Raw genomic sequence first — 16,523 nt, forward strand, 5'->3', positions numbered from 1 at the left:
AAAGAAATAAATAGATGTAAAAAAAAAAAGCAAGTTTCTAATTCTCCGTCCAGCAACATCTTTGAACCTGGCTATATATAATCTGAAAAAAATCATGAAACCTTGTTAAAACTGCCAGGTTTAAATTATTGACAATCAAAATCTCAGTATAATTTTCAATGCAATAACAATTTATTGTACTGAGTCCTTTGGAATTGGGCAGTATAGAAGTCGAATTAAATAAATAAATATAAAAATAAATTGTAAAAAACTCTCAATTTACATTAAATTTTCATAAAGCTAAAATAAAAATCTTTCTCAACCCTTCAAAAGTACTGGCATTTTTAGGATACTTTCAAGAGGTAATACGTCTTTGCCAAGATTAGGTAGCCAAAAATATGAGATAAACAAAGAAATCATTTGACTGATTGCACATTTTCCGACATGAATACCAAATTGCTGCTAACTGAAATGGTACACAGGAGCCAATAAAAATTAATTATTTGGCTGGCTGTCATATGCTATCACAGATTATCCAAACAGGCCTGTCAGTGACAATCTGATGCTTGTCAATGGATAGACTGATGACATGAAACAAACTGTTCTTTGAATACATTTTTAAGGACTAGATAAAGGCAGACTCAGCAGTAGCAGCGAAGGACATGCTATCACTGATTATTTCCTCTTCTTCTTAGCTAACATTCTTCTCCCTCTACCCGCCCCTCAGCCTTAATCTGGCCTTTTTCCAAATGGGTTGGTTCATGATCAGACCACGGTAAGGGATCACTGGGTTATTTCACAGCAAGAATGAGATAAAACACCTTTAACTATCACTGTGCAGAAAACATTCTTTGAGCCACAAAGCATTATCTATCCAGGGTTAAGAAATCATTCCTTGCTCTCATACCAAGTACATGATTTATGAGTGTAAGATAACAGAGTGTTAAGCATGAACTGAAAGGAGATATTTGTTTTGAGTCTAATCTTATACACACAAAGTGTTAATACAAATTGGGCGTTCATGAAAAATTAATAGCTGCATCATTAATTGTGTTTGGTGGATTAGTCAGATTTCACCAAGAAGAATGAAAAACTAAAAGAACAATATTCCTGCCCCATCTGCCTATTTTTTCCTCACCTTAAGTAACATAGATATTATATATCTCTGCATCAACATTATACTTATTTATTGGGTATTGTAAAAAAAACACAAATATGTCTTATTAGCAATTCAGGGCACTGCCTAAAAAATAAAAGAGTTATTAATAATAAAATAAATTTATGTGTCAAATCAGGTCATATTTTAGTTTTGATCAGACTGGAACTGCTTTGGTGATTTTTTAACAATTCATAGCACAGGGGCTTATAAAAATTGAATAGAGGTGTAAAAACTTGGTCAATGTTCTGCTCTTAACAGTATATAACTAGGTAAGGATTCCATCCATTTTTCATATCCACATCGTGTTTTCTATTCCAAATCAAATAAAGCAGTTTTCTCTCCTTCCAGAAAAAAATCATTTTCTGTTCTTAGACCTAACAGTATGCAGCCTGCAACATCAATAAAGTACATTTCTCAAAGTTTAAATAGTTAACCCTTTTCTTAGGTTACTAAATTATATATCTCTTATGAATGGCATTAAGTGAAGGAGATTGATCAGTTTAATTTTGCATTTATCCAATAGTTATTAGAAGTGCAGTGGTACCTCTACTTACGAACTTAATTCGTTCAGTGACCAGGTTCTTAAGTAGAAAAGTTTGTAAGAAGAAGCAATTTTCCCCATAGGAATCAATGTAAAAGCAAATAATGTGTGCGACTGGGGAAACCACAGGGAGGGTGGAGGCCCTGTTTCCTCCCAGGAGATTCCTAGAGAGGCCCCATGGAGGCTTCTCCCTGCTTTTTCCGGTTTCAGTTTCGGAGACTCAGGTTTGTAAGTAGAAAATGGCTCTTGAGAAAAGGCAAAAATCTTGAACACCCGGTTCTTATCTAGAAAAGTTTGTAAGTAGAGGCGTTCTTAGGTAGAGGTACCACTGTATATACATTCAAGGCTTTAGATAAATTATATATACCATATGTACTCGAGTATAAGCCGAGTTTTTCAGCACCAAAAAATGTGCTGAAAAATCCGACCTCGGCTTATACTCAGGTCACTGACGAGTCACCACAAGAGGGCGCCCCGCAGGAGCCCGGCAGGCATTCGTGGCTCAGGCAGGTGAGGGAGCTGTAGCAAGTGCCGCCTCTTCCCAGCTTCGGAGGTGCCTTTGGGAGGGCACCGCTGTCTGTCTAAATAGTGGAAGTTGAGGGTGGCACCCATGGTCCTTCCACCGCTACTTCATTTTTCAGCGGCCAAACAGAAGGACCAGAACTCCCATCTCTGAGAGCCAGACGCAGGGACCGGGCTGTGTAGGTCGTGGTTTTCCACCCTCCACGACTCCAACTTTCAATTAGGAAAGAAAGGCAGCTTGGAGGAACAATGCCGACACCAAGGAGGTGCCTTTAAGGCAAATTTGAGGGGTTTTTAAAATTTTGCTTTTCACAAAAGATACCTGTAAAGGCCGGAGCTCTCTGGCTTCCCTCGGGGCTACCACCATGCCCACCCCCTTCTTCAGCCACCAGCCCCGTTCTCCTGCCTCTTGGTTTGGGAGGAGCTAAACTGTTGTTGTATAGCAAGAAGCAGCTGCTAGGAGTGCACACGGACACACATACAAAGGTGCCCCCAGAGCAGTCAGTGAAGGGCACTTCAAGAGAAGCTGCTGTGGCAGGCGTGGGGCAGATGCCATCTCTCCCCGGCTCAAGCAAAGACGCCTCCCAAAGGCACCAGCTGACCGCTCTGATAGAGAAGCAGGGAGGTGGCACGCAAGAGGGGAAAAAGGCGATGGGAAGCCGATTAGGTAGGGAAGGGGTGGCAAGAAGATGGAAGCAGGAATCCACCACCGCTTTAAAAACATGAAGGCCTTGGTGCCCGTTGCCTCCGAAAGAGAATGAGACCCGAGGGGGGGGCGCCAAGCCTTCGTGTCCCTTCCTCTCTCTCTCTCTCCCTCTCTCTTGCGCACACCCTCGTTTCTTTCACCCTGTTACTTCAGCTCGGTTTACTTCCTTCCCTTATCAGCTAAAGGCTTTTGGGCACATGGGGAAGAAGAGAGAGAGCGTGTCTGCGTGCGCCCTTTCTTTCCCTCTCTCTCTGCCCCGCCAGCGTTTCTGTCAACGTCTCGCCCCGGCTCCAGTTCTTCAGGCTGCTCCATTTTTAAAAATGTGGTAGATTCCTGCTTCCGACTTCTCACCACCACCACCTCACCAGCTTCCCATCGCCTTTTTCCCCTGTCGCCACCTCTCTCCGGCTCAAGCAAAGGCGCCTCCCAGAGGCACCAGCCGACTATTCCGATGGAGAAGCAGTACCTCCTTTCCTAATTGGAAATTGGAGCCATGGAAGGTCAAAAAGCGCGACCTCCGCAGCCCGGTCCCTGCATCCGGCTCTCAGAGATGGGAGTCCTGGTCCTTCTGTTTGGCCACTGAAAAATGAAGTAGCGGAATTCCAAAGCTGGTGCCCTCTGCTCCGAATGCATAGAGCAACGAAATCTTTTGCTAATTCCCAGAGCAACGTAATCTGTTGCTAACGCCCAGTAGCATCGGCTTATACTTGAGTCAATAGGTTTTCACAGTTTTTGTGGCAAAAACTGGTGCCTCGGCTTATACGGGTATGTATGGACATTCAAAGATAGCTGAAACTAGTGAATTTGTGTATTTATGTGCAACACTCCATTTCAATTATCAACCAATTCTATTTGAGGCATTTTATATTCAACTAACAGGTCTAAGTGGATATCCTGATAGATTTCTAACCTTAAAAAGGTTAGAAATCTATGGAGTAATATGTAGTGCACACTTTTTACACACTGCTTTTGCTTCCTATTTGTATGATTACTAAGATTTCACTTTCCAAAACAAGTGTTTTAGAATTATAATAATACAAATGTCTGTTCTGCTGCTGTTTCACATATACCATCCATCCATCTGTCTCTTTCTTGAACTTCTTTTCTGTTTAAAAAACAGTATTTGCCACTGAATCTAAAGCAACATTTTAAATTCAAATCTCTTATGACGCAAGTAACCTTGAAAAGTGACTAATTACAAACAGGTCTTGGATCAGATGCAGCTGGGAAGTGGAAGACAAGGAGGATAAAATCATATAATATACTAAAAGGGCATGAAATAGTTTCAAAACATATTTCTTTCCCTCTTGCAAAATAATAGGGAATTCTTTCCAATTAGAAACTGCACTTTTCACTTATATTGCTATAAATCTCTATACTAACCATTAAATTCCAAGAACAAAAAGTTTTTTTTAAAATGAAAGTTACCTAGCATCCTGTGAACTTCACTTATCTGTTTTGGACTATATCTTCAAAGAGAGCCAGAAGATTAGTTAAAAATGCTGTGTGTGTGTGTGTGTCCATCTAAGGTTCTGGCTGTTTTAATCAGTGGAAATGTTGCTATTTTGTGCTGGAGCTTGGACTGCAATGTTTATCCAATGCTTAGAATAAGATTTTAGGACTATTCTTATTTGTATCATTTTGTTCTCTCTTCATCCAACAATGGTTTCCATCAGGCCAACAGAGAAACTACTACCAGCGTGCCGTCTGTCCTCTGTCGTACTGTCTCTTTATTTCTAATGTTTTTCTAATCTTTTATTCATGTATATTAATATGATTAGAAAATATTATTTTACTGAAAGAGTAGTAGATCCCTGGAACAAACTTCCAGCAGACGTGGTAGATAAATCCACAGTAACTGAATTTAAACATGCCTGGGATAAACATATATCCATCCTAAGATAAAATACAGAAAATAGTATAAGGGCAGACTAGATGGACCATGAGGTCTTTTTCTGCCGTCAGACTTCTATGTTTCTATCTTCACATACCTACATTATGTACTAGACAAAACAAATAAATAAATAAAAACAAAAATAAATAAATACTCTTCTGGTATCAATCAACGGCATATGGCCGCAAATACCTACAATTGAAGTAGCCCTTCTAAACCCTGTTTATATCAAAACAGTTCAAAACTAAGATTTTTTTTCTTAATTCCAGATACACAATTTGAGTTCTAGCTTTTGAGAGTAATAAGACAAAATAGTTCTGAAATACTGCACTTTCACCCTTTCTTCTCCTCTGCAAGGAAAGCTACAAGGAAGAGATAAGAAAGCACCAACTTCTAAAGAACAGAAATTCCTCATAACATCTGAACTAGAGGCAGATTAGTTTTTAAAAACATGTTTGAAAATCACCCATGATCATAAGATATAACCTGATTCTGGATTGTCTGAACAAACAAACTCCCCTCAATATAATACATCAGAGTACTAAAAAAAAAGCTTCTAACTTTCCCCCCTGTGCAATGGGAAAGTAAAGACATGAATATTTTACATGGCCCTCTGGGAATTAATGTCAAACTAAGATTTAGTTGTAACATCTGAAAAAAAAAATGGAAATATGCCTGAATGGCATGGCCCTACTAAATTGATTTTCCCTTTTAAAACATATAACCTTTCCCTGGCACAGAGCTGAAGGGATTGGATACTGTAGCCTAGAGGTTAATTCTCTGCCTTACAAGGCAAAGGTTGCAAGTTCAAGTCCCAGTGAGGGTATGGCTAGCTGATGAGGCCAGAATAATACCAAAATAGATCTATCCTAGTCTCCCTTAATTTTCAAATTCAGCAAAAACATGTGACACACACACAAACACATACACACACACAACATATATATATATATATATATATATATATGTGTGTGTGTGTGTGTGTGTTAAAAAAGAACAATACACAAAAATATATATAAATACACCATACATACAAACAAACATTAACATTTTCCATTTAAAAGAAAGTCAAAGTCAGCTCTATGAGATAAAATGCTTCATTCATTCATTCATTCATTCATTCATTCATTCATTCATTCATTCATTGTATTACCTGACAACAATGTGTTAATCAATAAGTTTCTTAAATAATGCCAAAATAATTATATTTATTTATTTATTTTATTTATTTATTTATTAATTAATCAGATTTGTATGCCGCCCCTCTCCGCAGACTCGGGGCGGCTCACAGAAATAATAATACAATGTAAACAAATCTAATATTTAAGTTAATTTAAAACCCCAATTTAGAAACCAATCATACATACTAGCACACCATGCATAAATTTTTATAAGCCTAGGGGGAGGGAAAGTATCAATTCCCCCATGCCTGACAACAGAGGTGGGTTTTAAGGAGCTTACAAAAGGCTAGGAGGGTGGGGGCAACTCTGATATCTGGGGGGAGTTGGTTCCAAAGGGTCGGGGCCGCCACAGAGAAGGCTCTTCCCCTGGGTCCCACCAAACGACATTGTTTAGTTGACGGGACCCGGAGAAGGCCAACTCTATGGGACCTAACTGGTCGCTGGGATTCATGACTACAAGTATGAGCATCAAGGAGCTGGGAGTAGACTCCTACTTCTGTTCTCCACATATGTTTACATCATATCCATCTCACACAGCAAATTTCCTAGTCCTGAAAGGAGCACTTTAAGAGACAACCTGGAAGCTACCAGACATTTGAAAATTGGATTTCTTCTGTTCATTTTTATTAGTGATAATTGGGATTAAATGTACATATTTATCCAAAACTTTTTATATGAAAACAGCTATTCAATTGAATAAGGGCTTAAAATTATGATTGGTTGAATTTTACCTGTATCAGAACCACTTATTAATACTTTTCCATATACCTGCCAGATCTGTTCTAGAGGATTAGAAAATCTGCCAAGACAGATGTTTGAATGTTTACAGGTGAGTAGGGATGATTCCAAATAGAAATACAGTTAAATACATTGGAAGAAATCCAATGTATTCCAATTCAATGTATTGAATTGGAAGAAATCCAATGTATTGAAGTAGGTTTATTTCTTATTACCTCAAAGAGTTGTCACTAGTAAGAACCTTTTGGGATTATAATAGAAATGTACAAGAATTTATCCTGGCTATATTCTGGTTTCTCCTCAGATTATAAAAATCCATCACTATTCAATTCAGAAACTGCTATTGCTAATACTGTATTCATTTCTCTGTCCCTGAACACGCATATGCTGCATGCATTAGAATGGCATTAAATCAAAAATCTTAGAAATACCTGTTTAAAAAGTTGGAGATTAACTGCCGTTTCCAGAAAATGTTTAGTAGAACTGGAACGATGCTTGATAAAGCTTTCCTCACAGAAAATGATAGGCTCTCCCTAAATTTACAAAAGATAAGAAATATACATTTTTTATAAACAGTTCTACTTAACATTTCTTTGCAGTACACCAATTATTTTGCATACAGCGATACCCACAATCAATATTTTTAAACTTGGTAAATTTAACTTATTTTTCATACTAAAAATAAATTCCCTAAGATGCATACAGAAAACTAGTATGTTTAAAATGTAAGAAAAACCAAATGCCCAAAATGAATTATTTTGTAACATGCACGTTTTTAAAATCATTAACCATCATGCTCAGAAAAAAACATTCTATCAATAGCAAATGATGGGCACAAAACAGATTAGAAATAATTCACATCCATTTTAATTATTCAAAAAATATTCCATTACTTCAATTAAAAATTCATATTTTCTGCAAGTGAAAGATCTTGTTTTTATGGTTTGGGGAATATATCAGAAATACTGAAAAATTAAAAACTAAAAACAATAACAACACCCCTCCCACACACACACATTTTCACAGTCACAAGGACTATGGTCTACAAAGTCTTTATTTTTCTTGTGATTCTGCAATAAAATATAGTATGCCCAATAATCCAGAATGGATTGTGCAAATTTTCATTATGCAAATTAGCTATGAATTTTCCATAAAATCTTCATGTCTTGAATTCTCTGCTGGATGCACTCACATTTAGCTAATTTAATTATTCAGAAACTTTGAATATTCCCCAAATAATTTATATAAATAGTATTATAGTTTAAATACTTTCAAAAGAATCCAATTAAGGTTTATTTATTTTTAAGTCACAAAGTTAAACAAAACTGTGTATTATTCATGGGTTAAAAATGGGGTTAAAATATTTAAGTTGGGTACCCACATATCAGAAAAAAACATACCACAATAAGAATAGAAGCAAAGTTTAAAGGGTTGTTCAAAGCCAATTCAAATATTTAAAGTTTCCCTTTTCAAAGAGTTAATTCCTTTTCTTCTAATATGTCTGAGGTCTCAATTAGAGAACTAAAAGTCATTTGAAATTACATTAGCAATGGAAGTTGCAGAGTTCTTGAAAGCACAGTTTATTTTATCCCTAGTTACGGTTAGGCAGCAACTTGTCTTCTATCTTAATCCAAGAAGATACCCCAAAACATCCAGTGGAGGGGGCTCCAACTATCTTAGCCCAAGGCTTGGGAAAACAAAGCTTCATGGTTCTTTAGAACATCAACATTTCCAACATACTCTCAAAGTATATTTTTGATCAAGGTCTATTAGAGATTCTGCATTGAAGAGCTGACTGCTAATATTTTTAATATCAGACTGATTTTTTCCCTATTAGCCGAACAATATATCTGTCTGCTTGGTAACAGTTATTACAGAACTCTGTACATCCCCATTTCCTTTCCATGGGCTAATGGGCACAACAGGGCACATTCCTTTTAATCTCCATCCATATTTTAAACTAGCTGCTTAATATAATTGTAAATAACTTTTGACACACAAGCTCAGAATAAATCATTATCATGAGCCTAAAATAAGCTAAATCCTATAATTATACAAAACTGGCTCAGTATAAATCTTGGCTTTAAAAAGATAACAGTATGTATTATGATTCTTTTCATTCACAATTAGAATGTGGCTTATAATAAATTGCTTTATTAACTTGCTTACTTATGAGTTTTGGTCTTTGACTAACATACCATAGTCAGATTATTGCAACTGGTATTCTTTAAGGGCATTTCACAAAGGTTGAGTTCAGTGGAATGCGATAAGATATTTAAGGGCCATTTTACAGTAATATGTACACTACAAACTGTGCGTTCACTGGCCAGAGTTCAATTAAAAAGTTTAAAATACACAAAATGAAATGAATTTTTAAAAATATAATTACAGCAAAGTAAAAAATAATTTGTTCATATTCAAAGAAACCAAGTCATATTAGTCAACTTACAATAGCTGCATTTAGAATGGATTTTAATGCCTTTGCTATTTACTACTTAAATTGTAAAACATACTTTGAAGCTTTATAAAATTGATAGTGCAGCAAAACATTTTCAATTATTCCTTTGCCACAAGAATAACAGAAATTTTATCGCAGGATAGTGAAGGCCTTAGTATTATTTAAACAAAACTGCAAGTCAGTGAAGATGGGGAAGGAAAAGAGGTGTTGTATGAGAATTTTCCAGTAAGGCAAAATATATATCACACCTCCCATTTTTAAACCATTTCTGCTTTGATGAGTTATTCCAATCCTATTCATAACAGTCCTGATCTTTAGGTTAAAGTTAGTGGACAAAAAATAATGGCAAAAGTATGCTCACATTTTTTTATGTACAAATCTTATCAAGAAAACAAGAACAGTTAAAATCCAGTTGCTCATGTGAAATATTTTGGAAAGGGAAAAATTATGTGTGATAAATGTGTAATTCTTCATGATAAAGCAGGAAGAAGAAAAATACTGTGATACACTAAACAAATCACCTTTCTCAAAAACCATATCATTAAAAGATTATAAAGAACATAAACAACTAACTTGATTTATACTTCACTTAAAAAAATTTGGCAGCATTTCAGAAACGTAGCCAAGAAAAAGATAAAAGCCATACAAAAGATACTGGAACCTCTGCAAGGGTAAAAACCACCCACCACTTAACTTGAAAAAAAATAACAAGAGTTTTGTTTAAATAATACTAAGGCTTGGCAATTGTAGTTTGAAAAATTGGATAAATTTCAAAGCCAAAACGAATACCATCTTCTGTTTCAGTTGTTTAATGTCCTATAGTATTTATGTCCAAGGATACGCTGCAAGAAAAGACCATCTAAATCTTTAGATTAAGAGAAACTGGGTTAAGGAAATCTTAAGGGGCCTTTAGAAACTTTAACAACCAAACTCAAAAGGATGTATGTTTCGTAAGGTGGGTAAAAAGTTACATACATTGAAATTATACTTGCAATATACATAATTAACATCCTTTTAAAATACAATCATGTTTGTGTAGAGGGAATGGGACAACTTTCCACAGCCAGCTCGCTGCGGCTAACTCGCCATGACCAACTTGCCATGAGATAATTCACTGTGGGACAATTTAAAATTCTATGTAATTATTTAAAATAAATTTAAAATATTATAATTTTTGCATCTTTACTTTAACAATTCTATTCCAACTTTTGCTTGATCTTAGTGTAACTTTTGTCTTGTGTTAAATTATGAAGCAACAATGTCACCACAGATTCAACTTAAAAAGCACCATTTTACTGAAATAGTATGGTAAATGAAGATCATTTGGTGGTAAAGATATAAATTTTGGGACAGCTTATATTTACTGAACTAAAAGAGCTTTTAATTGCTGCATTTATGTATAATTTAAAATTTTAAAGAATGTTTCATATTCGTATCATGCATGTAAATATAGACTATTTACTGACCTAATTAAAAACTATATCAGGTGCTGTGTGAAATATATAATAGATAGATAGATAGATAGATAGATAGATAGATAGATAGATAGATAGATAGATAGATGAAGGAAGGAAGGAAGGAAGGAAGGAAGGAAGGAAGGAAGGAAGGAAGGAAGAATGAATAAAATAACCTACAACTGGAATAATTCTGACTTATTCACTGTCATAATTCTTTCTACATGAACTTCATTACTGCAATCTGAGAACCAACATTTGATATTGTAGTCTACTTTTCAAGTGATTTACCCACTGACATTAGAAGTGAAACAAATGAAGAATAAATTAGGCAATTCTTTTTTTTTAAAGCCAGTTTGGTTAAGTGATTAAGTCACCAAACTAGAAACTGGGAGACCATAAGTGGCCTTAGGTATGAAAGCCTACCAGGTGACACTTACTCCCACACAGGGTTATTGTGGGGAAAATAGCGGGAGGACCATGTATAAAGGAATCGAGTTGACAAACATAGCTAATACTTCCAAGTCATTTACTTAAATCATTTATAAAAAATAATAAAGGCATGATATAATTAAAATTAAATAATGATTTTCTTCTTCATCTGATCAATTTATTGCTTTCTAAAAATAAAATGGCTCAACACTGGAGTTTTTTAGCTGCAGTGAGATAGATAAAATTCAAATGTGCAAACATTCTTTAGAATTAGAAACTAGATCCCTGAATTATAAACAATAGCTTACAGGTTTGTATCTTAGTGCATCTCTGTAGGAGCCAAACAAGGCCACCTGAGCTCTGAGGAACGCCCTAGCTACTCCATCACCAGTAGCTGTGGACTGCTTCTTCAGTTGATTTTTCAAGGCCGAGACCTGCGTTGACAGAGAAGAACAGTTAATTTAACACTTCAGAAATTGGTAAAGGGAGGTACAAACCCAATCAGCAGGCAAGCTCTGGTGTCTGCAGTTCAGCCAAAAAAATCATGCTCTTCCTTCATAGCTTATCTTTTTAACTGCAAAGTACACCTGCTGATCTGTTAATTGAAATGAAAGCAGGGGATGCTGGTAAGTGCTAATGCAAATTGGTTTATGCTCTCTTTTTTTCCCAAGGCCTCTTGACATAAATAAGCTTTAATTATTTTAAGTAAGTGGTTTGTGAGATTCTTTTTGGTAGATTTCTTGCCACCATCATACTATGTGCTTGGGTGTCTGAGATAAAGATGAATAGATATCTTTCAGCTGAGTTACAGAAACTTTAGTTTTTAAATTTAGTTTATCTCCTAGTGTAACCCCATTTATTTTGTGCTACCATACTCAGAACAGTGTGTTTTTTCTCCTGCCAGAAAAGATTTCACTAATGCTGTACTTTATCATAAGCCAGAAATGGTTCAACTAAATGGTAATGACAATGGTTTTATAAAATCGCCAGACTGCAGCTTATGAGTTGTATCTATTTCTGAAGAAGTTCAGTGTCAGAACTAATATTATATAGCCTAAGTTAAGATAGTATACCCAAGAATGTATGTTATAAAGTGTCCATAGTATATTTAAAAACATAATCTGCCTTTCAAGGGGTTTATCACAGAGTTGGGAAAAGAAGAAAGGATGCAATGTGAGGTCAGGATGGATAAAGTGAAAGTTGAAACACTGAATTAAATCTTTAGGTGAAATATGTATGGAAGAGTCTCACATTTGTGTGTGAATAAATATATAAATATCCATATGCTTTTATACTTAATATGGCTCTTGAGTCCCAGAAGACTGTGTGTGCATTCCTTTTATATGTATTTTTTAGCCAATTAGAATATAATGCAATAAGCTCTATAACCCTAATCCTATACATGGAACTCATACAAGTTATATACTTATCCTATACATGGAACTTGGAGGTTCTTGCTCAATAGTGTGTAGATAAAAACTATGGGAACTGAAGAACAGCTCCACAACTGCAGAAAGTAGTCTGCCAATAATTCTCAGAACCAGAGCATTTTTGCTTTTACAGAAGAATTGTATTAGAGTTAATAGTGAATTAAAAATTCTTATTTTGTAGACAAGTTCACAGGTAGCAAATATCATTGAGTGTAGCTTATGCAATATCATCTCAGATAGTATTGTATTTATCTATGAAAATCAAAAGGCATTACTAAAACAAATGTCAAGTTTATTTAAAAAATCAGCAACGGTGAATATTCTTTTTCTCTTCAGATAAGCAGCCATGATTATTCTTGACAATGATTATTGTAATTGAAGCATCAGTCTAATTAACAATGAAACTCTGAATAATGCTAATGAGAGCTGAACATGGCATCAGAGAAAAGACTAGCTCTACAGGTGATAAACCTTCACAGTAGTGACATTTTCCAATGTAAAGTCACAGTTACTGTGATATGATCAAAGACAGAGACCCCCATTGGGTCTAATTATAACTATAGTTTTGGAAAAGAATTACTGAGTTATTATGTTCATAATCTATGCAGAAAGGCCTTTACAGTACAGGTCCTCTCCCTATAGTTGTGATCTTTTCCATTTATATTTAAGCACCATGGATTCAGATAGAAGTTTAGAGTCTGATTCATTTTTTAGACCATGGAGAGCCTATTCCAATATTCATAGAGGTTTAACAATCCCCATTCCCCCTCAAATCCCCATTTTTTAAAAAAAAAAATCATTAGAAGTTTGTGAAGTAAATGATTCACTTGATATATATATATTGTGTGTGTGTGTGTCTGTAACATATTTTTACTGAATTTATACACACACAGAGAGAGAGAGTTGTATGTATATACAAGGTAAAGGTTGCAAGTTCAAGTCTCAGTGAGGGTATGGCTAGCTGATGAGGCCAGAATAAGGCCGAAATAGATCTATCCTAGTCTCCCTTAATTTTCAAATTCAGCAAAAACATGTGACACATACAGTTGTGTAGCATATACAGTCTTTTAAAGAAGGAAGCAAGGTATTAAAGCAACAGCAACTGTACATAATGGAGAGGGAACCTGTGTAAATTTTAGAAAAACCAGTTAACTGTTTCTATAAGGTAATTATTGGAACAATGTAAAAGCAAAATAATCTTAAGCATTTTTAAGGCATAAGCTTTCAACAGGTCTTCCCTGCAATTAAGAAATGGATCATGGTACAAATGAACACTATCCTGTTATTTCTCAGATAAAGAATGTTTTAAATTAGACTTCCGGTGGCTGCCAGTGGTGTAGCAGCTATAAGGAGGGGATCTCTCCCTCCCGAAGCGGCTTTTCCTTTGATCCCAGAAACCTTTCAGGGCACAGCTTGTTTGAAGAACGAAGTGGACTGATAGGGGAATTCTGGGCATCGGTTGGTTAGGGCATTTTCTGATCAAGGCGAAGGATACCCTCTCTATCCGGGATCAAAAGCACCTGCCTTTGCTGGCGCCAGCATGGCGGCCTGAAAACTCAGCAGCCCACAACAGAAGGAAGCACGTGAGACTAACAGATCAATTCCGTAAGCCAGTAAATTTTACACTGAATACCGTGGATGATTATAAGGACAAACCCTTTATATTATTGATTTAAGCATTAACAATCAACAATCCCAATAGGAGATCGAGAAGTAAGGGACTCCAAAATAGGAGAAGGTGGCGATAGCGAGTTTGAGAAGAAATGACAGCCAAGTGTTGAGATTGCTGATTGCTGAAACTGAAAGGGCTGCAGCATTATGTAGACTCCTAAAACGAGGCTGTTAACTTTTCCCAAGACTATCCAGATCTTTTTAATTCGCCCATCGGAACATTTTCTACTTGATATAAGAGTGGATATTATAGGTTCAGGCCTAATTATTTTGAATTCTACTGAAAAACCGTCAGTCAGCTGAGAGGCGGTGAGGACGGAAAATGGTAAGTGGCAAGTGACAGGAGGCGGAATCAAGATTCCAGAGTGCCGATATTTGAACTGATTAACGACATACTGAAACACTGAATTGGGTTTTCATGGGCAATGAGTGATTGCTAAGGTTGGATGGAAGTGACCTTCTCTGCGATCGCTGCGCTTATTGGATTGAAATCTAGAGGGAAAATCTGAGATGACAAAGAAAGAAAAGAAATAGGAAGGAGGACATCCGGGTGTACTAAACTTGCTTTGTTTCACAGAGAGAAACTTTGACTTGAAAATTTGACTTTGGACCTTGGGGCTAGCCCCAGAGATCTTGAGCAGGACTGCTACGGGAAAACCCTGATTTCATAATTCCGTGAGTCAGAATCCCCTCTGTTTATTTTGTGCGCTGACACAGCTTGCTTCTAAATAGCCTGGGGACAAGTTGGGAGGCTGAACCAGAAGTGACATATCATTCCCCCGATCAGCTGAGAATATAGAGATACTAAAGGAAACATAGAGCAACTAAAGAAGAGAAAAGAAAAGAACTGAAAACTAACATTGACACAACAGAAAACCCAGAGAAAGTTCATAAAACTAAAAAGGAATTTGATTATATAACTTGCTCTCTCTTTCTATACATTTAATTAGATGTTAACAGAAGCTTATTAATTTTTTCACTTGATATTATATTATATTATTCTGCAGTAATTTTTTTAGATCACATTAATTATAGATATATTGAACATATAAAAATTATAGAGTATAGAATATTATATAGTAATCATCATTATAGATAACAGTCCAACTCTATTTTAGCCTCTTTTCGAAATTATATTTATCATATTATAATCTTGATTGGTTGGGTGTCCTAAATTATTACTGAATTTAATTAACGTACGAGATTGAAACCTTACTTATTGTATTAAGATATTTATTGTATAGTGACTGTTTAGGCATACTCCTTACTCTTCCTTTCCTTTCTCTTCTCTTTTCCTCCCTCCTTTTTCTTTCTTTCTATAGTAGTGATAAAAACTAATCTAAAAATCACTTCTAAATATTTTTGATCAAGACCAATATTTTTCTTCATCTTCCTTTTTTTTCTCCCCCCCTTTTTCTGTCATGTTTAGAGCTTAAATCTGATAATATTTATTGTACTGGCATTTATATCACTATTATCTCTCTAGTTCTATTTTCTGGGCACTTAATTAATGAACAGTGAATACTATTTAACTTTTTTCTTCTTAAAGACTTTCTTAAATATTTTATATGGTAATCTGGAATAAGATTTGCAAACTCCTAGAGAAACAAGATCAAATACTAAAGGAGATGGCAGGCAACCATCCCAGAGGCAGCAAAAAAACAATCTCTATGGTGCCATCCAGTATTGTCTCCCCTGCCTCACAGAGGCAAATTGACGAGATGCTGACACTAGAGAAGGATAAAGGAAATATGTCACTGATGCAGAATATGAATAGTACATTAACTATAATGCAGGAAACAATGCTTAAATTACAAGAACCTATTACCAACAACCACATGGAATTAAAAACAGACATATTAAGATTAGAGAATAGACTGTAAACAATTCAAGTCGACACAAAAAAAATGAACAAAAAATTATATAACTGTGAAAAAAAGGAACAGAATGAAAGAAAAATAGAATCTGTGGATCAAAAAGCAAGATTCCTATAATGACTTAAAGAACTTGGAAATGGAGAGGTCCTCGTATTTCCTTAGATGCCAAAATGTAATTAAAATGGAAAACGAGAATTTGGGTGAGATTATGATAATGATTTTACAACTTAGCTGAGATGAAGTGTTAACGGAGATAGATGAAACTTATAGAATTCAAACTAACTATGCCCCTAGACACCAATTGCTGCGTGAAGTCCACCTGAGATTCTCCAGAAAGAATACCAGATATAAGGTATACATGATTTCCAGGGAGGGTAAATTTACACATAAAGGAAGAAAATTGAATATTTTGAAACAAATTCCCAGAAGGGTACGGAAAAGAAGAAGGGATTATAAAACACTTGCAACCCTTCTAAATAAA

At 35.6% G+C, this 16,523-nt stretch overlaps 1 protein-coding gene across 2 annotated transcripts in view; it reads right to left on the reverse strand.

The window, feature by feature from the left end:
* Positions 1-16,523, reverse strand: part of LOC139155887 (DENN domain-containing protein 1B-like) — a 241,947-nt gene that overhangs the window by 50,972 nt on the left and 174,452 nt on the right. For both annotated transcript variants that reach the window (XM_070731234.1, XM_070731235.1), the window contains exons 13-14: positions 11,373-11,498; positions 7,152-7,253 (exon numbers count right to left, since the gene is read on the reverse strand). In XM_070731234.1, the coding sequence (XP_070587335.1) occupies positions 7,152-7,253; positions 11,373-11,498 (228 nt within the window). The remainder of the gene's footprint in view (positions 1-7,151; positions 7,254-11,372; positions 11,499-16,523) is intronic.

The sequence above is a fragment of the Erythrolamprus reginae genome, unplaced genomic scaffold, assembly GCF_031021105.1.
Source record: "Erythrolamprus reginae isolate rEryReg1 unplaced genomic scaffold, rEryReg1.hap1 H_8, whole genome shotgun sequence".
Classification (NCBI taxonomy): Eukaryota; Metazoa; Chordata; class Lepidosauria; order Squamata; family Dipsadidae; genus Erythrolamprus; species Erythrolamprus reginae.